This window comes from Neoarius graeffei, chromosome 15, assembly GCF_027579695.1.
Source record: "Neoarius graeffei isolate fNeoGra1 chromosome 15, fNeoGra1.pri, whole genome shotgun sequence".
Taxonomy (NCBI): domain Eukaryota; kingdom Metazoa; phylum Chordata; class Actinopteri; order Siluriformes; family Ariidae; genus Neoarius; species Neoarius graeffei.
Window position 1 is genome coordinate 56788304 of NC_083583.1, and position 23288 is coordinate 56811591.

The window sequence follows — 23288 nt, forward strand, 5'->3', positions numbered from 1 at the left end:
AAAAGTTTTTTTTTTTTTTTTTTCTCTTAATTTTTTTTTTTATTTTGTTCGAAAAAATTAACACAAGTAAACATCTTACAAAATAGTATTTTGGCACAGAATCCTTTATACCACACCATCATAAAATAAAAGTGTTTTAAATCTTTAAACGAATAAAAAAAAATATCGCGAGAGTTCGAGTTATGATCTACGGAAGCGTATTGCTGCCACACTCAAAAAAAATTGGCTTAGAATCAAGTAACTACGTGAAAAGATATTGTTAACAAAGTTATCACGTTTTTACAATATTTATCATGTAATAACATAACATCACGTAATTTCATGATATGAAATTATCACGTTATTTCATGATATTTTCATGTAATAACGTGAAAACACCTCCTCAAGAAATAACGTGAAAATAACGTCCTAGGCTAGGCTACTTCCATTAAAAGCAGACGGCCTAGCCTAGCCCACTGTAGAACTTGGGTCGAGCAAAAACACCGAGCAAAAACATGGCTGAATCCTGAATGACTCCTATTTGTATAAATAGGGGACTACATAGGCGGTAAAATGTAGTGTTTTTCCCTGCCATGGAAGTGCACTTGTATACTGAAGAGGAAGCAATTTGCATTACAGCCTTGAATGAGGATTCAAAATGGCGCCTCGGCTCAGTTTTCCCTTCCTCCTTCAGTATACAAGTGCGCTTCCATGTTTATGCAGGAGGGCTGATAGAAGTGGCGAAACATTTTACTTTTTTATCGTTTCTTTCACAACTTGAATGCGTTGAAACAAAAAATTATGACAAACTAACACCGCTTACACTAAAATATCGAGGGAAATTTGTAATAAAAACTTTACGGTCGGCAATTTCGACGCGGAAATTCTCCATCGGTCGGGTTACCGGAAACACACTTTTTTTTTTTTTTTTTTTGGCCTAAACTGTTTTCAGCTGTGCTAACATGATTGTACAAGGGTTTTCTAATCATCCATTAGCCTTCTGAGGCAATGAGCAAACACATTGTACCATTAGAACACTGGAGTGAGAGTTGCTGGAAATGGGCCTCTATACACCTATGGAGATATTGCACCAAAAACCAGACATTTGCAGCTAGAATAGTCATTTACCACATTAGCAATGTATAGAGTGGATTTCTGATTAGTTTAAAGTGATCTTCATTGAAAAGAACAGTGCTTTTCTTTCAAAAATAAGGACATTTCAAAGTGACCCCAAACTTTTGAACGGCAGTGTATGAAGTTTATCTTCTCGTGTTGAAAAACTCGCGTTTTTCATACGAAATATGTCGCAGATCTGAGGGACACATTTAAATAATGTTGGCTGGCTTTTTCTTCATGGTATCGGACATATTTCATTCAGCTAGCATGATACTGAATGAGTCGAAGACGAGTAGCTGAATGGAATATATCTGATACCATGAAAAAAAAAGCCAGTCAACATTATTATTATACATACACACACACTTCATGTCAGCATTTTCGAAGGCCAACACGAGCTTAATCACGAGTCGGTGCCGTCAGTGCAGCGGTGAAGAAGAAGAAGCCTTTATTTGTCACATGCACACTCGGGCACAGTGAAATTCATGCTGTATTTAACCCATCTGAAGCAATGAGAACACACCCAGAGCAGTGGGCAGCCACACTACAGCACCCAGGGAGCAGTTAGGGGTTCGGTACCTTGCTCAAGGGCACTTCAGCCCAAGGCCACCCCATGTTAACCTGAAACTGGAGCACCCGGCGGAAACCCATGCAGACACAGGGAGAATATGCAAACTCCACACAGAAAGGCCCCCCGTCGGCCACTGGGCTCGAACCCGGAACCTTCTTGCTGTGAGGCGACAGTGCTAACCACTACACCGCCGTGCCGCCCTGGAAGTCATCTTCCAGCCGGTGTCGCATTCATCAGTAGTGTTGGTGAATAAAGCAGTCAAGCCAGCACTATCGAGAACAAGTAGCACAGGCTAACAACCGAGAAGCTAAAATTTCTGTTTCCAGACTCCTCTTCCACGCATCGCCACAGTATTTTTCTCTCAGGCTTAAGTATTCATTTCCCTGTGTAATTTACTTAGTCACTTTTTAAAAAATAAACATCGACAACTACACACAACGGAGCGACCTGGCAGCCTGTCGCTGATCCCTGGCAAAATCCTTTGCGCTGTTGCTTTTTTGGTGTCTGGCTCAGTTTTGGCTGAGCTGAAGTCCCAGCTCTAATACTAGCAGTTCGCCAGTCTTTGTAAATATGTGTGAAGAATATCTAATGAAGTTTTGGTAGCCTTTCAGGTGTTCAGTGCATCTTTTCTCTTTCCCAGCGAACAAAGAAATGCTTCTGTGCATGCGCAGCAGAAAACTTTCTTATTGAATACTCACATCAGCTCTGATGTGTGACATCATGTTGTCTTGACAACCATGCAACATCGTAAACCATATTCAACGCTCCTTCTCCATTGGGTAGAGTGATGTAATACACGTAGGATAAGCGATATGATAATATTGCATGCTATCAAACCAAATGAACGAAACCCGCTGGAAGGGAATAGAACGCATGTTTTTATTCAATCGAAAGAGTGTCCTGTGTGTTTAATCATTTCTGATATTTCACTCCGATGACGTCACTCCCAGTGTTTTCCCACTGACTAGGTGCATGATGCCAAAATGGTGAACCGGTTCACAATTAAAATTCTTTTGATTAACTTGCATGTTTTTTTTATTGATTTTTATTTTTTTGTGGATGTGTATATAATATTAAGAAGATTACACAGTGGTGCGAAGACATGAAGTTTATCTTCTCATGCTGAAAAATATCACTTGAAAATGAGCTCCATGTCTTTGTGCAACTGTGTAATATCCTCTATTTTTTTCGCGGTCCGGTTTCCATCAAATCCTGCGCTCTGATTGGCTGGCGAGCGGGTCTGTATCCTACAATACGGACCCCAGTTACGGACCTCTGGCAACTTGCTCGTTCACAATGACAACAAACATAATAGCAATTTTTGTCAACATTTATCTTTTTTTTTATAAGAGATATATCAAAAATCTTAATTTTTGCCAGCATTTCTCAGGAGAATAGCATTAATTTTACAGCATGGATAGTGATAACGACAGTGTTCACAGCGAAAGCGAGTTTTACTACCCTGAGGAAGAAGAAATAAAAGAAAACATTTCAGGAGAAAGCTAAAAACCTCTAACTTGCTAACGCCGAGCAAAAACATGGCTGAATCCTGAATGACTCGAATTTGTATAAATAGGGGACTACATAGGTGGCAAAATGTAGTTTTTTTCCTGCCATGGAAGTGCACTTGCATACCGAGGAGGAAGCCATTTGCATTACAGCCGTGAATGAGGATTCAAAATGGCGGCTCGGTTCGGTTTTCCCTTTCGGGCGCTCTCGTTTTCTGTTAGAATTTGGTAAAGAAAAAATAAATATATTATTTACCAGCTTAAGGTCGGTCCGTATGGTGAAATACCGTGACCTCAGCCTTGAATACTGACCTCGGCCCAGAGGGCCTCGGTCACAGTATTTCACCATACGGACCTCCCAGCTGGTAAATAATTTTTTATATATATAATTTTTTTTTTTTCCCCTGTAGTTCCCTGTACATATACATGCACAACTAGGTGTAAACTGATCATACAGGCAGCACTGAGTGCACTGGCTTTGAAGTCCTGTCTTTTAAAAGGACAATAGGCCATTTGCAGGAATTGGTCACGTGTCAATTTTCCCCATAGCAACAAGCCCGTGGTGGGCAAGCTAACTTGACATTCCTTGACAACCATAAGAGTTTGACTGGCGATGCGATGCAATCCATTTCTATAATAGCTGTTTTTACCTTTTCTACTGTCTTTTTTGACCCGAATTTTCGTGTGTACTTGGAAAAAGTTTGTGATTTTAACTTCTGTCGTAAGTTGAAACGAATCATTGGCTGTAAAAGAGAGTTTTTTGGACTCAAGTTGGTCGCTGCCGAAAGAAATTCACGTGTGAAATGGCGGATTTCTCAGGTACGTTTATAACTTATTTCTCCTTTTCTATCTTTACCATCCACTTAATGTGTGAAGATTCTTGAAAATAAATAGATATATCTGTAGATGTGTTTTTAGCCGATAAGAAGCAGATGTATTTGTGTCATGATTGGCTTTAACTTATGACAGAAGTTAAAACCACAAACTTTTTCCAAGTACACACGAAAATTCGGGTCAAAAAAGACAGCAGAAAAGGTAAAAACAGCTATTATAGAAATGGATTGCGTCGCATCGCCAGTCAAACTCTTATGGTTGTCAAGGAATGTCAAGTTAGCTTGCCCACCACGGGCTTGTTGCTATGGGGAAAATTGACACGTGACCAATTCCCGCAAATGGCCTATTCTACAGATTTTGAGCTTAATCAACAAAGAATTCATAAAAATATATTTGCATGCACTTTTTTTGCAGTTTTACATAATTGTCCGCAGATGATGGATTCAGCATCTACCCTTAGGCTGATTTTTCAGTCCACTCTCATTACAACAGATGATGTCAGAATAATTGTTCACGACCCATGTGCAGATTAATCTTTTTTTTGAGGTTTAGGACGCTGCCGAATTATAGATTTGGCTGTTTGTTGTACTGCTTGGTTTATTGCGTCTTTGGTTACAAAACCTGTTTATTGCCTCTCTGTGGCACGTGCTAGTTGATCTGATGGTGATCTCTGAGGCTTGTTTCTGTCGGTACCAGGCAGAAGTTAGTAGAACAAACCCCCTGCTGTCTCAGAGAGGAGAAGTAACATTGCACGGAGCCACACTGTGCCTGTCACCAGTGTGACAAAAGTACATGTGGTATCTTATCTCATCTCCCTGTCCTTTTGCTCTTTCTAGCCCTGCTCCACACACTCCTACTTCTCTCAAAAACAGCAACAGGTTCGGTTGAAAAGCGACTTCTTAATGCCTCCTCTAGCAGACGTTATCATCACTCACAAAGAAGGTCTACATTAATTACAAGGCGGAGGCATCACTGGTATCTGGGAGGGAATTTCCCGGTGCGTCATCCTAGCTTTGTGGCTTAGGGTTAAAAATGCAGATCTCCCTCTCTGGGCGAGAGAATCTTCCATGCTCCTAGAGAGCCTTAGTTTCCATAGCAACCCCCACCTTCTATGTAGTGTGTAGACAGCCCCAGGCAGGACTCATTGCTTGCTGTCAGATTGCAGGACTGCTGTGGACATTATGCACAAAGCTAAGCTTATTAAAGTGTTTCCCCCATCCTGCAGTCACTGCCTCAAGTACATCAGCTCTATTTTTTTCTTTAATAGCTCATTTCTCTGCGCTCCCAAGCTGTACGTTACATTCCGTTAAATATGACAGTCTTATGAAGTGTAATGAATGCCAGCGTGTAGTTGATTTAGTTCATTAAACAGGGCAAATAAGAGATTTTTTTTTTTTCCCCCTCTTCACAACCATGACACATCATGTTGATTCAGTTCATTTGAGCTACCTCGAAATAGCATAGCAAATGTGGTTAGAGAAAGAAACTATATAAATTTAATAATAATAATTATTATTATTATGTGTGTGCCTACGTGGATGTATTATACTATGTATTTCCTTATAGACCGGAGTGAATTGTTCATTGTATAACAATAATTACAGGGTCTGACGTCATTCATGAGCAACCATATGACGCTATACGAAGTCTATAGCTTCTGTTTGTGTAGGACAGATGAAAGAACAAATATGAATCACTGGCTAAAATGTGCTTGGAGGAAAAGGTTATTTTGGTCTAAGACTCCTGTTAAGGAGGTCACGTCTGCAATCTGTTACCAAACTCTGACGTTCTTGCTCTTGACTCATGCTTATCATCTTGCTGTTATAATTTTAATTTTGACCATGTCGTCTTGTAAACCTTCTTCTTTATTCATTTTCTGTTATTATATGAGCTAAAATTAAGTTACAAAACTAAAGGAATGAGGTCTAAATGGTTTCAAAGCATACAGTGCTCGGCGTAAATGAGTGCACCCCGTTTGAAAAGTAACATTTTAAACAATATATCAATAAACACACACAATTTCCAAAATGTTGACAAGACAGTTTAATATAACATCTGTTTAACTTATAACGTGAAAGTAAGGTTAATAATATAACTTAGATTACACATTTTTCAGTTTTACTCAAATTAGGGTGGTGCAAAAATGAGTACACCCCACAACAAAAACTACTACATGTAGTACTTTGTATGGCCTCCATGATTTTTAATGACCGCACCAAGTCTTCTAGGCATGGAATGAACAAGTTGGCGACATTTTGCAGCATCAATCTTTTTCCATTCTTCAACAACGACCTCTTTTAGTGACTGGATGCTGGATGGAGAGTGATGCTCAACTTGTCTCTTCAGAATTCCCCATAGGTGTTCGATTGGGTTCAGATCAGGAGACGTACTTGGCCACTGAATCACTTTCACCCTGTTCTTCTTCAGAAATCCAACAGTGGCCTTAGATGTGTGTTTAGTCATGTTGGAAAAGTGCACGGCGACCAAGGGCACGGAGTGATGGTAGCATCTTCTCTTTCAGTATGGACCCTTTTCACGTGACGTCACGACAAACGCGGCCGCCATTTTGGACATGTACTACCAGTAGTTTACCACACGGCAGCAAAGAAAGTGTTTATTTTCAGCAAGACTTCCATCATGCCACTATATTGTTGTGCACCTGGATGTAGTAACCATCAACAAACAAGGCAAGGATTATCATTTTATCGGCTCCCGACGGAGAAGATGGATAGCGGCCATAAACAGATTGGCAGCCCTCGGCATACCAGCGCTTGTGTAGTGACCACTTTGTTGGAGGTAAGACGAATAAAATTAGCCAGAAAAGGCATTACATTGCTGTTAACATTCTGTGGCGGCGAGTGTGTAACCAAATAGGCTAAAATAACCCATTGTAACCTCTTTGTTCTTCTGTAGTAGCTATTAGCTAACGACATTAGCTGGCGTTGTGTTCCTTTGCTGTTGGTAGACTGTAGGACAGATCAGAGGCAGTGTCGTACAAACAGCGTTTAATTTGAGGGGGAGCAAGCCGGAGCGCGCTCCGGAACCTCGGGCGTTGGCTCCGGCAGCTATTTACACTGGATCCGGTGATCCGACACCTCTCTTGACTATGTAACAAAAAAAAAAAAAGATTGTCTTTAGGCTTGCCATCCTTCCACTTGCGAGTGGTAAGTGATCTGCGCTGGGATCACACACACAGCGGCTCAGTCCCGAATCGTGGCTCGTGCACTTCACTCGCGCGCTGTGTGAGCTGCGCAGGGCCGGAGTGCGCACCCTCCAGAGGGCACTCGCTGTTCAGGGCGGAGTGATTTGGAGCGCAGGATGCCTGCGGAGCCGAGCGTATCCGTGTATTGGTGTTGCTGTGTACAGACGAATCGTGTATTGGTGTTGCTGTGTGCACACTAATCGTTTTAAAAACGTTAATCTGATGATCCGCTGATACGGTCTAATGTAAACATGGGCTTAGTGTTCAAAACAAGAGGAACATGTATTTGTCTCTTAAATCCAGGCCGTTCCCTGTAATCTCTAACAACGGTTGGAGAAAGTAATGGCGAATAGTGAGTGCACAAACCATAGAAGGTAAACTGTACACAGCGCCAGGGCAGTGTGATGGTATGTCTACTTTTAGATTGTGTTAGCTTATCAGTGAACACACTCGTCACTCGACGAGTTTCACGTCTTTACGACGGATACTTAAATGTGTGTTAGGTATTATTGTTGCAGTCTAAGCATTGTAGCAGCTAGATGAGCGAGAACCGAAAGGGTCTGTGCCATAAACCGTTATTTCTGTACGGCGTTGCTAATGTGTCGTTACTGTTATTTCTCCCTCTGCTCGCCCTGTAAATGCCCTACGTCGCTGGATAGCGAAGGTGTTTTCTGCATCTCGCTCCTTTTTCTTGTATGTTCTCCGTTTGTCGCCTTCCTCGCATTCAAACCAATTCGAGCCGAAGTCCGCTACATGTCCAAAATGGTGGTCGCGTTTACGAAGGTCACGTGACTGAAAAGGGTCTATATAGAGCAATACGTCTGTGAATTCATGATGCCATCAATGAAATGCAGCTCCCCGACACCAGCAGCACTCATGCAGCCCCACATAAGGACACTGCCACCACCATGTTTCACTGTAGGCACCATGCATTTTTCTTTGTATTCCTCACCTTTGCGACGCCGTACAGTTTTGAATCCATCAGTTCCAAAAACATTTATCTTGGTCTCATCACTCCAGAGTATAGAGTCCTAGTAGTCTTCGGGCCCTGGCAAACTCTAGGCGGGCTTTTTTGTGCCTGGGCTTTAGGAGAGGCTTCTTGCTTTCTACTTCTTGAGATAACTGCAGTGAACTTGCATGCCGATTTTCCTCAACGCTTCTCATCAGAAGACGCTCCTGTCGAGGTGTTAACTTCCATGGACGACCTGGACGTCTCTGTGAGATGGTTGCAGTTCCATCTTTCTTAAATTGTTGTACCACTTTTGCTACAGTATTCTGACTGATAAGTAAAGCTTTGCTGATCTTCTTGTAGCCTTCACCTTTGTGGTGTAAAGAAATTATTTTCTTTGGGGAATTCTGAAGAGACAAGTTGAGCATCACTCTCCATCCAGCATCCAGTCACTAAAAGAGGTCATTGTTGAAGAATGGAAAAAGATTGATGTTGCAAAATGTCGCCAGCTTCTTCATTCCATGCCTAGAAGACTTGGTGCTGTCATTAAAAATCATGGAGGCCGTACAAAGTACTAGATGGAGTAGTTTTTGTTGTGGGGTGTACTCATTTTTGCACCACCCTAATTTGAGTAAAACTGAAAAAATGTGTAATCCAAGTTTATATTATTAACCTTACTTTCACGTTATAAGTTAAACAGATGTTATATTAAACTTTATCTTGTCAACAGTTTGGAAATTGTGTTCATTGAGAGATTGTTTAAAATGTTACTCTGATATGTTGCAGCGGCCTAACCCAATCAGATCTACCAGATCGCAACAGAAAAATTTACTATTAAAACCAGTTGTTAAAACAAAGTGTGGTGAAGCAGCTTTTAGCTACTATGCAGTACAGCTATGGAACCAACTGCCAGAGGACATTAAAAATGCTCCTGCTGTTGGCAGCTTCAAATCTAGGTTAAAGACCAAGCTGTTTTCAGATGCTTTCTGTTAAATAATTAATATTTTTACATTTTTTATAATCTTTACTTTCTCTGCATGTTTTAAATTTACTTTAATTTTATTCTATTTTATTCCGCTGGTTTCTTTTTCTTTTTCTCCTTTTTTCTTTTTGGCATTTTATTATTTTAGTTCTACTGTTTAATTCTTATTATTTTCTTTTAATTCTTTTAATTAATTGTTTTAGATTAAAAATAAAATTATTTTATGTAATTTTATTTCTCTATTGTTTACTGTTTTTGTTTTTGCTTCTGTAAAGCACATTGAACTGCCATTGTGTATGAAATGTGCTATATAAATAAACTTGCCTTGCCTTGTCTTGCCTTTTCAAACAGGGTGTACTCATTTACGCTCAGCACTGTAGGTAGAGTTTGTGTTATTCCTCACACAAAATGGTGCACATTTGAGTCACCTGTCAAATACCTCGAATACAAGATTTACTTTGAGTAAATTTCATTTTTGTGCTCTTAGGCGCTGGAGCGTTCGGAGAGTGAGGAGGTCACGGTCATCACCCAGCTGGTAAAGAAGATTCTCATCATCATATCGCGCCCTGCAAGGCTGTTGGAATGTCTGGTAAATCCACAAGATGCACAAAACAGTTGCATTTTCAAAGAAGTTACCAAAAAAAAAGGCTAGATAATATTTGTTTATACAGATCATCATAATGTTGGATGTTGAATTGACAGGAGTTTGACCCTGAAGGGTTCTATCACTTGCTGGAGGCAGCAGAGGGTCATGCTAAAGTTGGCCAAGGCATCAAAACAGACATTCCCCGTTACATCATCAGTCAGCTGGGCCTAAATCGAGATCCCTTGGATGGTATGAGATCTAGTATGCAATAATTAAACACACTGAGGACGCACACGATTCTCAGTTATGATTCATCTTTTACCTTTTGCAGAAGTGAGTCAGTTAGAGGAAAACTATGATTCTGGGCCCTCATTTAACGTGGACACAGAAGAGTCTGAAGTAAGTTATGTTCAGTGATCAGTTTCCCTGTATTGATGAAATATATAGTTTGGCCTAACTGGGCAGTTGGACCATAAATAACAAAACCTCCCATCCTGCTGGCTTTTTTTTTTTAAATCTCCAGCAGAATAAGTCTGCGCTCACCCCACCCCGAAGGAAACCACTGGAGAGCGACTTTGAAACCATAAAGCTGATCAGTAATGGAGCATACGGGTAAGCGGTTTAAAGCAATAGCATTACACTGATCACAGTTAATGCTAGGGCTGGGAATCGATCCAGATTTCCTGGATCGATTCGATTCCGATTCATAAGGTCACGATCCGATTCGATATCGATTTACTTAGATATTGCTGGATTGTCACTTTAAAGTAAAAACTGTCCCTATTGACAGGAACAGCCCTATATGTGTTTGTGCATGTAATTTAACACCAAATGCCTTCTCCAGTGCAGTTTGATTCGCCGCAGGTTTTGCTGAAACTGTGTCGGCGTGGTGCCTGGATAAGTGGTTGCGGAGATTGGTTGTATTGCCACTATATTTTACCTCTATGTGGCACAGTTTGCACACTACTTTTGTTCTGTCGACTTCGTCTCTGTCCTCGTAACGTTTGAATCCAAAGTAATGCCATACATCAGCTTTCAGGCCAGGCAGTAATTTTAGCTGTGCAGCTTCAGCCATCTCGCGTTCTTAAGTTTCGGTTTCATTTGCCGGCACCCGCTTTTTATAGCGGTCCTTGCGCGGTCGAGAAAATAGTGCCTATAGCCACCTGGAAGAGATCGATCCACACATTTTTGAATCTATCTCGTATTTTTTGATCGTGGATCGATCTTTTGAACCCAGCCCTAGTTAATGCAGCACTTAAACAAATCTGCTTTCAAATAAGGCTACGCAATAATGGTTAAAACGATAATTGCCATTTCTGCTTAATTATTTAATTCGGGTTTTTTTGCTTAACCATAGTACAGTAATTTGCAGTTGAGGATCAAATATTTTTGTTGCGTTTTTAAAATTTTACAAATCTGCAGAATACAGCCTTTTATCACGTTGGACGTTTTAAGAACATTATAAACAGAGGAAAGCTTAAACGCATTACAGTTAATCTAAATGAAATGGCTAATACAGCCATATGTTACCAAATTTTGTTTAAATTTTATTTAAAAATGTTTCTTTCGTCAGTGGACTATAAGTACTCCATGTTATTTCTGAGCTGTTGTAAGTTGCCCTGACAAGCCTGTAATAATAATTCACTCAGTGCTGTGTCGGGGTGTTGGGTCAGAATTTATGGGAAATTTGTGTACATGCGTAATACGTCAACTCTGATACGTCTGATGTCATTGTGCTCCAACTTGAAAGGAGATACGTAGAACCGTGGCCTCACTTTGGTTTATAAATGCCTTGAGACCTCAAGAATGGCGCAGGAATAGTTTTAAGCATTTAACAATAAATCTAATATAGTAATTTTTACAATTAAAGTGATTCATATAGGTAGCAGTCTGAGTGAATGACCTTGACATCTGTGACGTCACAGCAGGAAGTCTATCGGTCTCATCGCCATTTCCGCTATACTAAAACACAGAGCTGACTGCAACTCCGATCCTCCATTTTGAGCTAATTTATCGCCATGCTGCGTAGATGTGTTGCTGGCGGGTGCAGCAACACGACAGAAGGTGGATTTCCGTTGCATTCATGGCCCAAGAATGTTCAAACTGCACAGATTTGGACGCGTTTTGCGAGAAATTCACGGACACATTTTACTGATGACTCGTACGAGACCTCTGATCTGTTGAGGAGCGTTGGCTATAAGCCCGTATTGAAAGAGGGTGCAGTACCAACAATTAAAGGAAAAGAAAACTACAAGAAAATGAAAGTAAGTTCAGTTGCACCAGTTCTCCTGGAGTGTGAGCTGAGCAGTAATGGCGGAGTACTCAGTATGGAGAAAATGGAGAATGAGTGGACCAGTCGTCAGAATTCTCCACTGGATATGTTTGCCTCGGCAGCAATATCTCGCCCTTACGTGGAAGAAACGAATGAACGAAGAACTGAAAGTCAGATTGTTTCAAAATAACCGGCCATAAGGTCGGCCTTCAAGAAGCGAGAACACAGACGGATAAGCTCTGACTCTTGTTTGGATACAAAACAACACCACTTGTTGTTTACCTGCATTTAGATTAATCCATGTAACTTGTATTGTGTGTTTAAGTTACCGGTATAAGATTATTTAATTTGCTTCTGAATGTGACTGTCTCAGTTCATCTGATTTATTTAATGAGCCTTTTACGTTTTATCAGTGAAAATGCATGCATGTACATGTATGTTGCATAAGTTATAACACCTATCCTGTTTTAATAAGAGTCATATGAGACTGTCAGTTCAGTTCCATTCAATTCTCTAGACGGCTTTGTTCTCTGGCTTTATTTCATAAGGTGGGGCCTCCGTGGCTGACGTGTTACTATCGGATTCACTTTCCGATGGTTCGAACTGGTACGGTTCTACGTGTATAGCAGTAGCATGTACACACAGTCCACTTTCAGGACTATCACTGTCAGATGTATTACTATCTGAGGAATCCGAAGAATCTCCAATAAATCCGAACGAAGAGGCCATTGCAGCCACTCTCGCCTGCCAAGTCTGGCTTTGGTCTATAGCACCGGTTCCCACTGTGACGTCACCCACTCAGGGCTGGCTGGCTCAGTGGGGCAGCTCGAATGCCAACTTTGTGGTCGATTTTAACTTTCAAAAATATATATATATTTTTATTCCCAATTATGCAGCAAACAAGAGTCAATGATGGAGATACTATCCACTCAGAAGTGTATTTAAAAATAAAGGCTCTGCATATCTCCTTTAAGCATGAAAGAAGTCTAAATAAGTTGTGACAGGAAAGAGCCAGCAGCCAATCGGGAGAAAAACTGAGAAGTTATTTGCTCATTTGCCTAATACTCCTGTGGTCACATCAGTTTAATTTTATTTATTTATTTTTTTTATTTTCTGCAGCACTGAGGAAATTACAGCAGAAAATTACATCCTCGTAATAGTGAATACTTGGACCGCACCCCAGACCTCATAGTAAATATGTCAGTGCCCCATCAGGCATATTACTTGCACATTATAATGTTTTGTAATCAGTCATATTTAAAATGACAAATAACTGTACACCTGTCAGGATTACACCTGTATGGGGTCACTGTATACCGTATTTTCTGGACTATAGAGCGCACCTGTATATAAGCCGCATCCGCTCTATTTTTTAAAAAAAATTAAAAAAAAGATATACAAGCCGCACCGGGCTATAAGCCGCAGATATCTATGTTGAAAAATTAGATATTTACTGCATGTACAGAACGATTTTGTACTGTAAATGTACATGTATGTACCTGAACAGATTCTTTCCGAACAGTGCCTTTTAACACGGCAGCAACTTTGCTGATTAAAACGGAACAGAACCAAGAGAAAATAACCGGTATTTATTTACCTTCATTTCTCCTGTGTTTGAAACCACAAGTCACTTTAATCATTTTCGCTGGATTTGAAAATAATTACCAGTTAGTAATTTGTCGTGCGTGTTCTATCTGCTAAAGATCTGCTAATTCTTCTTTGCATTGATTTTTCGTCTATCTTATTTTTGATTCTACTTCCGGTTAGAGCGCCCCTAGCGGTGGAAGAAAAATCCACAGAATAGCCGCACCTTTGTATAAGCCGCATGGTTCAAAACCTAGGAAAAAAGTAGCGGCTTATAGTCCAGAAAATACGGTATGCCACCATAACTACAGATGGAGACCGTTCACAGCATGCAACTCCTTTATTTCACAGCCACTGCGCTGTTATCTTGTTTCAGAGCTGTGTACCTGGTGAGGCACAAAGAAACTCGCCAACGGTTTGCAATGAAAAAGATCAACCGGCAGAACCTGATCCTGAGGAACCAGATCCAGCAGGTGTTTGTAGAGCGGGACATCCTGACATTTGCAGAGAACCCTTTTGTCGTCAGTATGTTCTGCTCTTTTGAGACCCGTAGACACCTCTGCATGGTTATGGAGTATGTGGAAGGTAATGTTCAAGCAATAGTTGCATGGTTAATTGTTTTATTGTCATAATTTTTATCTTTATTGGTTTAAAAAAAACCTTAAAGGGGCAATATGCGTATGTTTCCATGTCTGATCTCAGAATTGAAAATGGGGCAAAAAGATTTAAAAAAAAAAAAAAAAAGCCTTTTTGATTTAATTGACTTTCCAGGCCAGAAGTTTTACCCTGGGGGGGAACACAACTGTGATTCTTTCTGTGTGATAAACAGGTGGAGACTGTGCGAATTTGCTCAAAAACATGGGCCCACTGCCTGTTGACATGACCCGATTGTACTTTGCGGAGACTGTTCTTGCTTTAGAATACCTGCACAGCTACGGCATCGTACACAGAGACCTCAAACCTGACAAGTATGAATGAAGGATCTTAATATATGTACAGTCGAATATTGTTTAAGTGTAATGACTTCATTGTATTAAATTATTTCACTGTGTCTGAACACTACGTGCAGCTTGTTGATAACCTCAATGGGGCACATTAAGCTGACCGATTTTGGCCTCTCAAAGATTGGTCTGATGAACATGACGACAAATCTCTACGAAGGCCATGTTGAGAAAGACACCAGAGAGTTCATTGACAAGCAGGTAACGGGGCATGTGTTTGACATTTACAGTATTGTGGTGATGGTACTTTTATCATGCTTTTTGAAAAAAAAAAAAAGATACAGAGCCCAACTTTGGGATCAGGTTTTGTTTTTCCCCTGTATTCAGTTTATTGTAATTATGAATTTTAGTTAAGAATTGAAATTCAGTATTTTTAAACAGTTCCAGTCTACTACACAGTATGAATTTACAACCCCGATTCCAAAAAAGTTGGGACAAAGTACAAATTATAAATAAAAATGGAATGCAATGATGTGGAAGTTTCAAAATTCCATATTGTATTCAGAATAGAACATAGATGACATATCAAATGTTTAAACTGAGAAAATGTATCATTTAAAGAGAAAAATTAGGTGATTTTTAAATTTCATGACAACAACACATCTCAAAAAAGTTGGGACAAGGCCATGTTTACCACTGTGAGACGTCCCCTTTTCTCTTTACAACAGTCTGTAAACGTCTGGGGACTGAGGAGACAAGTTGCTCAAGTTTAGGGATAGGAATGTTAACCCATTCTTGTCTAATGTAGGATTCTAGTTGCTCAACTGTCTTGGGTCTTTTTTGTCGTATCTTCCGTTTTATGATGCGCCAAATGTTTTCTATGGGTGAAAGATCTGGACTGCAGGCTGGCCAGTTCAGTACCCGGACCCTTCTTCTACGCAGCCATGATGCTGTAATTGATGCAGTATGTGGTTTGGCATTGTCATGTTGGAAAATGCAAGGTCTTCCCTGAAAGAGACGTCGTCTGGATGGGAGCATATGTTGCTCTAGAACCTGGATATACCTTTCAGCATTGATGGTGTCTTTCCAGATGTGTAAGCTGCCCATGCCACACGCACTAATGCAACCCCATACCATCAGAGATGCAGGCTTCTGAACTGAGCGCTGATAACAACTTGGGTCGTCCTTCTCCTCTTTAGTCCGAATGACACGGCGTCCCTGATTTCCATAAAGAACTTCAAATTTTGATTCGTCTGACCACAGAACAGTTTTCCACTTTGCCACAGTCCATTTTAAATGAGCCTTGGCCCAGAGAAGACGTCTGCGCTTCTGGATCATGTTTAGATACGTCGTCTTCTTTGAACTATAGAGTTTTAGCTGGCAACGGCAGATGGCACGGTGAATTGTGTTCACAGATAATGTTCTCTGGAAATATTCCTGAACCCATTTTGTGATTTCCAATACAGAAGCATGCCTGTATGTGATGCAGTGCCGTCTAAGGGCCCGAAGATCACGGGCACCCAGTATGGTTTTCCGGCCTTGACCCTTACGCACAGAGATTCTTCCAGATTCTCTGAATCTTTTGATGATATTATGCACTGTAGATGATGATATGTTCAAACTCTTTGCAATTTTACACTGTCGAACTCCTTTCTGATATTGCTCCACTATTTGTCGGCGCAGAATTAAGGGGATTGGTGATCCTCTTCCCATCTTTACTTCTGAGAGCCGCTGCCACTCCAAGATGCTCTTTTTATACCCAGTCATGTTAATGACCTATTGCCAATTGACCTAATGAGTTGCAGTTTGGTCCTCCAGCTGTTCCTTTTTTGTACCTTTAACTTTTCCAGCCTCTTATTGCCCCTGTCCCAACTTTTTTGAGATGTGTTGCTGTCATGAAATTTCAAATGAGCCAATATTTGGCATGAAATTTCAAAATGTCTCACTTTCGACATTTGATATGTTGTCTATGTTCTATTGTGAATACAATATCAGTTTGAGATTTGTAAATTATTGTATTCCATTTTTATTTACAATTTGTACTTTGTCCCAACTTTTTTGGAATCAGGGTTGTATTTAATCTGCTAATCTACTGAATTCTGTACTTGTCCCTATTATTGATCATTTTGATGTTGATGGATTCTCTCTCCAGGTTTGTGGCACACCTGAGTACATTGCGCCAGAGGTTATTCTACGGCAGGGTTATGGCAAGCCAGTAGACTGGTGGGCTATGGGAATCATACTTTATGAGTTTCTGGTGGGCTGTGTGCCCTTTTTTGGAGATACGCCAGAAGAACTTTTTGGTCAAGTCGTCAGTGGTAAGTCCAGATGCTGAATATGAGAGCTCTTTATTTTGTTGGGGGAAAATGGAGCATTGTTCAAGTAGATTTTGGATGTTTCTTTTGACCTATCAAATAGCTAACCTGAATATACTTTATTAGATGATATCATCTGGCCAGATGGGGATGATGCTTTGCCAGTGGATGCCCAGGACTTGATAACACGTTTACTGAGACAAAGTCCTATCGAACGACTTGGGACAGGTAATTTAGCAGTTTGCTGTTGCTTTTGTGGCATTTAGCTATTAGCAGCATATTCCATACAAGAGCCAATTATACCATATTTCTTGAAGTGTCTCCTTCTTAATTTTAGCCTTCTCAGACAATGTCTATGGGTAAAAAATAAAAAGAGCAGCAATGGTCCAAGTTGTTACCAGAGTGTGTGTGGGGGGGGCTTATAAATACAGTGGTGCTTGAAAGTTTGTGAACCCTTTAGAATTTTCTATATTTCTGCATAAATATGACCTAAAACATCATCAGATTTTCACACAAGTCCTAAAAGTAGATAAAGAGAACCCAGTTAAACAAATGAGACAAAAATATTATACTTGGTCATTTTATTTATTGAGGAAAATGATCCAATATTACATATCTGTGAGTGGCAAAAGTATGTGAACCTTTGCTTTCAGTATCTGGTGTGACCCCCTTGTGCAGCAATAACTGCAACTAAACGTTTGCGGTAACTGTTGATCAGTCCTGCACACCGGCTTGGAGGAATTTTAGCCCATTCCTCCATACAGAACAGCTTCAACTCTGGGATGTTGGTGGGTTTCCTCACATGAACTGCTCGCTTCAGGTCCTTCCACAACATTTCGATTGGATTAAGGTCAGGACTTTGACTTGGCCATTCCAAAGCATTAACTTTTATTCTTCTTTAACCACTCTTTGGTAGAACGACTTGTGTGCTTAGGGTTGTTGTCTTGCTGCATGACCCACCTTCTCTTGAGATTCAGTTCATGGACAGATGTCCTGATATTTTCCTTTAGAATTTGCTGGTATAATTCAGAATTCATTGTTCCATCAATGATGGCAAGCCGTCCTGGCCCAGATGCAGCAAAACAGGCCCAAACCATGATACTACCACCACCATGTTTCACAGATGGGATAAGGTTCTTATGCTGGAATGCAGTGTTTTCCTTTCTCCAAACGTAACGCTTCTCATTTAAACCAAAAAGTTCTATTTTGGTCTCATCCGTCCACAAAACATTTTTCCAGTAGCCTTCTGGCTTGTCCACGTGATCTTTAGCAAACTGCAGACGAGCAGCAATGTTCTTTTTGGAGAGCAGTGGCTTTCTCCTTGCAACCCTGCCATGCACACCATTGTTGTTCAGTGTTCTCCTGATGGTGGACTCATGAGCATTAACATTAGCCAATGTGAGAGAGGCCTTCAGTTGCTTAGAAGTTACCCTGGGGTCCTTTGTGACCTCGCCGACTATTACACGCCTTGCTCTTGGAGTGATCTTTGTTGGTCGACCACTCCTGGGGAGGGTAACAATGGTCTTCCTCCATCTGTACACAATCTGTCTGACTGTGGATTGGTGGAATCCAAATTCTTTAGAAATGGTTTTGTAACCTTTTCCAGCCTGATGAGCATCAACAACGCTTTTTCTGAGGTCCTCAGAAATCTCCTTTGTTCGTGCCATGATACACTTCCACAAACATGTGTTGTGAAGCTCAGACTTTGATAGATCCCTGTTCTTTAAATAAAACAGGGTGCCCACTCACACCTGATTGTCATCCCATTGATTGAAAACACCTGACTCTAATTTCACCTTCAAATTAACTGCCAATCCTAGAGGTTCACATACTTTTACCACTCACATATGTAGTATTGGATCATTTTCCTCAATAAATAAATGACCAAGTATAATATTTTTTGTCTCATTTGTTTAACTGGGTTCTCTTTATCTACTTTTAGGACTTGTGTGAAAATCTGATGATGTTTTAGGTCATATTTATGCAGAAATATAGAAAATTCTAAAGGGTTCATAAATTTCAAGCGCCACTGTAAATGTATTGTCATATATTACTGCTGAACTGTTAAATGTCTGTTTCCTGATGTTTTGAATCTGTTCAGGGGGAGCACCAGAGGTCAAACAGCACACATTCTTCACCGGCCTGGACTGGAACGGGCTGCTTCGCCAAAAAGCTGAATTCATCCCTCAGTTAGAAGGAGATGATGACACTAGTTATTTTGATAGTGAGCATTATTTACTTGGTTTTGGTCATGTGTGTGTTTTAGACTGATCTTGAGGTTGAATTTGTTTAAATGCCTACAGACAGAAATGATGATTTACGTAACATCAGTTTTTTTTTTTTTTTTTTAATTGCATCTATAACACGCCCTTGTTTGCAGTATAGAATTACAAAATTCAGCAGAAATGTTTTTCACTGTTTTTGTCTGCGCATGACCACTCACGCCTTTTATTATTACAATTGCAGGTTCTTTGCATTTTTAAAAAATTTTTTAAAGCTTTATTTGTATAAATGAGCCTCAATTATGTGTGCATTTCTGTGTGTTTTATATTTAGTTAGTCAGCTAGTTATTACTTCTAACCTCATGTCCAAAAAATAGACTACAGCTCGGCTTTTAACACCATCATCCCAGACATACTAGTTGTCAAGCTGCTGGACTTGGGCATTCCCTCACTCACCTGTTCCTGGATAAAGGACTTTCTGACAAATCGCCCCCAGACAGTGAAACTCGGCCTTCACCTTTCCTCCTCCCGCACGCTCAGCACCGGCTCTCCCCAGGGCTGCGTGTTGAGCCCCCTACTCTATAATCTTTACACACACGACTGCACCCCTGCCTACCCTGGAAACACCGTCATTAAATTTCCCGACGACACCACTGTGATTGGGCTGATCTCAGGAGGTGATGAGGTGAACTACAGGAACGAGGTGCTGAAGTTGACAGAGTGGTGCTCAGCAAATAACCTGCTACTGAATACTTCAAAAACTAAAGAAATCATTGCCGACTTCAAGAAGAACAGGGCTGATCTCTCACCCCCCCACACACACACATCAACGGCGACTGTGTAGATAGGGTCAACACCTTCGGGTATTTCGGCACCCTTATATCTGCAGACCTCTCCTGGTCTGCAAACACCATGGCAGTTATCAAGAAAACCTAGCAGCGACTATACTTCCTGAGGGTACTCAGGAAGAACACCCTGGATAGTAAGCTGCTTGAGACCTTTTACAGATCCTGCTGACGTCCTGCATCTGTGTGGTCCGCCAACTGCACTGAAGCAGACAGGAAGAGGCTGCAGAGTGTGGTTAAGACGGCGCAGAAAATCGTCGGCCACTCTCTCCCCACCTTCGACGACATCTACAATTCTTGCTGCCTCGCCAGAGCGAGGAATATTGTTTAGGACAGTTCTCACAAGAGCCATCATTTCTTTGACCTGCTGCCCTCTGGGAGGCGCTACAGGTGCATCAGGTCCAGGACTAACAGACTCAAGAACAGTTTTATCCCTAGAGCCATAACCCTGCTGAATGAAAACATGCACTAACCCCACTCCTTATTGACTGTTCCATATTATTTATTATTAGTTATACACCTCAATAGTGAAATGCAATATGCACTTTGTGGGTTGTGTCTGTCTGTCTGTTCTATTCCTTTGTGGTCTTGTTCTACTTTTATGTAGTCTTGCATTTTAAGGTTAGCTTTTAATTTCGTTGTACTTGGTACAATGACAATTGATTCTGAAAATATTTTTACGTCTGTCAGTACTCAACTGGAAAACTATATTTTGATACCCTGTATTGTTTTAAACAATAACCCTATCCACCTAAAGTAAGACTTTTGAAATTTTTTTTTTTCCCCTCATAAATCCAGCTCGATCCGATCGCTATCATCATTTGGTTTCTGACGACGATGAAACAAACGATGACGAGTCTTCCCTTGAAATTCGAAGGTTTTCCTCATGGTCGAATCGTTTCAGCAAGGTTAGTACTGTTGAATTCAAAATGATGATAGAAATATTCTGTTCAAATATTTTGTTCAGGTCTTCATAAATGTTATTTACCAGCTGGGAGGTCCGTATGATGAAATACTGTGACCGAGGTCTTGAAAGTACTGAGCGAGGCCCTCTGGGCCGAGGTCAGTATTTAAGGCCGAGGTCACGGTATTTCACCATACTGACCGAGCCGCCATTTTGAATCCTCATTCACGGCTGTAATGCAAATTGCTTTCTCCTCGGTATACAAGTGCACTTCCATGGCAGGGGAAAAAAACTACATTTTGCCGCCTATGTAGTCCCCTATTTATACAAATAGGAGTCATTCAGGATTCAGCCATGTTTTTGCTCGGCGTTAGCAAGTTAGAGGTTTTTCGCTTTCTCCTGACATGTTCTCTTTTATTTCTTCTTCCTCAGGGTAGTAAAACTCACTTTCGCTGTGAAGACTGTCGTTATCGCTATCCATGATGTAAAATTAATGCCATTCTCCTGAGAAATGCGAAAATAAATGTTGACAAAAAATGCTACTACGTTTGTTGTTGTGAACGAGCGAGTCGCCAGAGGTCCGTAACCGGGGTCCGTACCGTAGGATACGGACCCGCTCGCCAGCCAATCAGAGCGCAGGATTTGGACCGTGAAAAAAATAAATGCCGTTATTTCCAAATGTGATTGATGTATCTGTTCAGATAACAATGATTAGACAGAAGTTGCCTCATACATTTCCTGCTCCCTACTTTGTAGGTATACAGCAGCACGGAATATCTGGCCACGCCATCCAATCTGAGTTTCTCATCTGACCGAAGTCATAGCGAAGAGCATGAGGACCGTTCAGATGGCCGAGAGATGCACAGACAGAGCAGCACAGGAGCCCCAGATAACAGGAGACTCTCAGGACAGCGGCCATGGTCTGTTAGAAGTTTTATTCCTGAAGACAGAGTGATTAGGATCCTTGTTGTAGGTTTTTAAAAAGGTTCTGAAGTGTTTTGTGTTTGTTTAGCGTAATAATGAAAACCTATTCTTAATCAAAAGAAGTCCTTATCAAAAATATTTTTAAGTAAACCGAGCATCAGTTATTGGTACATCTAGCAATTCTTATGAACAAAATATAGCTGAAAGATGTTGCCATTTATAGTTTACCTGATTAGGTGTTTTAGGAGCTCTTCAGATGTTATCCATGACTTCCTGTTCATTAGGGCATTAATATGAGGTGATCTTCCCTTTGTCGTTCATTAGCATGGGGGAGATTAGAGAGTACATAAATGAACTGGGACACAAGTGTGTTTAATCATAAATCAGCCAATGGCTATAAAAATGTACACGCTTCTAAATGCTTATATCCATTATGAGGGCAATAAATGAGGAGTTTAAAGCAACCTGAGCTGTAATGAGCCTACATGTGGCCCTTTTCCACTACCCTTTTTCAGCTCACTTCAGCTCACTTTAGCCCGACACAGCTTGCGTTTCGACTATCTAAGAACAGCACGACTCGGCTCGCTTCAGCCCTGCTCAGCCCCCAAAACTCGCACGGTTTTGGAGTGGGGCTGAAGCGAGCCAAACTGAGCTGAGTGGGGCTAGGGGCGTGAGCAGACACTCCCCTGTGCTTTGATTGGTGAGGAGGAGTGTCCTCACATGCCCACACACGCCCCGCGAGCACGCTGGGATCTATAAACACCGTAAACCCGGAAGAAGAATAATTACGAATTACGAGAATTCTGAAACCTTATGCGCCTCGCCTCATCTATACGCTCTTGCCAGTATCTGTTGGCGTTGTCGGCGACAACAAGCCACAGCACCAAGACCAGCAACACTAACGACACCATGTCCTCCATGTTTATTGTTTACTCTCCGGGTTGTGAGACTACCGCTTAAAAGGCCACTGATGTCACTGTTTGCGCTGCCTAACGACATCACGTGACGTCCACCCACTTTCGCTAACTCCACCCAGTTTGTCCACCCACTTCCAGCCAGCATGGTTCAGCGCGGTTGTAGTCGAAATGCAACTCCAACAGCCCCACTCAGCTCGACTCAGCCCAACTCAGCACGGCTCAGCCCGACTCAGCCGCGTTGGTAGTGGAAAAGTGGCAATGGAAGAGGATTCAAGTGTATTTTGGTCCTGTGTGCAGAGATTTGTGGAAGATGGGAGTATTTGGTGGGGGGGGTCGCAAAGTCACAGAAAAAGTCCTTCCCGCACCATATGGCGCATTAGGCGGTGCCGATCTCTGTTTCTGTTAGCCTGGACCCGCCCGTCCTAAGTGTGACGCAACACGAGGGCCTGTTGCGAGCTTAGTCTGGCAAGGCAAGCTATCTCCAGCTCTTCCAAGCTCCCGAAAAATCGGGAGCCAATCAACTTTGAGCATCTCCAACGGCCCTGGGTAGAGGCGTGTTCAAGGCAGTGACGTAGTAGAACTGCGACCGGAAGCCATAGATTGTTTACAGAATCCATGCCGGAAGCGCTTCATTCAC

General features: G+C 41.3%; 1 protein-coding gene across 4 annotated transcripts in view; it reads left to right on the forward strand.

Moving 5' to 3' along the window:
* The window catches only part of mast3b (microtubule associated serine/threonine kinase 3b), an 84432-nt gene that overhangs the window by 37436 nt on the left and 23708 nt on the right, over positions 1-23288 (forward strand). For all 4 annotated transcript variants that reach the window (XM_060941683.1, XM_060941684.1, XM_060941685.1 and 1 more), the window contains 12 exons: positions 9629-9730; positions 9844-9976; positions 10059-10126; positions 10251-10339; positions 13960-14168; positions 14413-14551; positions 14653-14785; positions 16677-16842; positions 16966-17067; positions 18941-19063; positions 20705-20814; positions 21567-21730. In XM_060941683.1, coding sequence (XP_060797666.1) covers positions 9629-9730; positions 9844-9976; positions 10059-10126; positions 10251-10339; positions 13960-14168; positions 14413-14551; positions 14653-14785; positions 16677-16842; positions 16966-17067; positions 18941-19063; positions 20705-20814; positions 21567-21730 — 1538 coding nt within the window. The remainder of the gene's footprint in view (positions 1-9628; positions 9731-9843; positions 9977-10058; positions 10127-10250; positions 10340-13959; positions 14169-14412; positions 14552-14652; positions 14786-16676; positions 16843-16965; positions 17068-18940; positions 19064-20704; positions 20815-21566; positions 21731-23288) is intronic.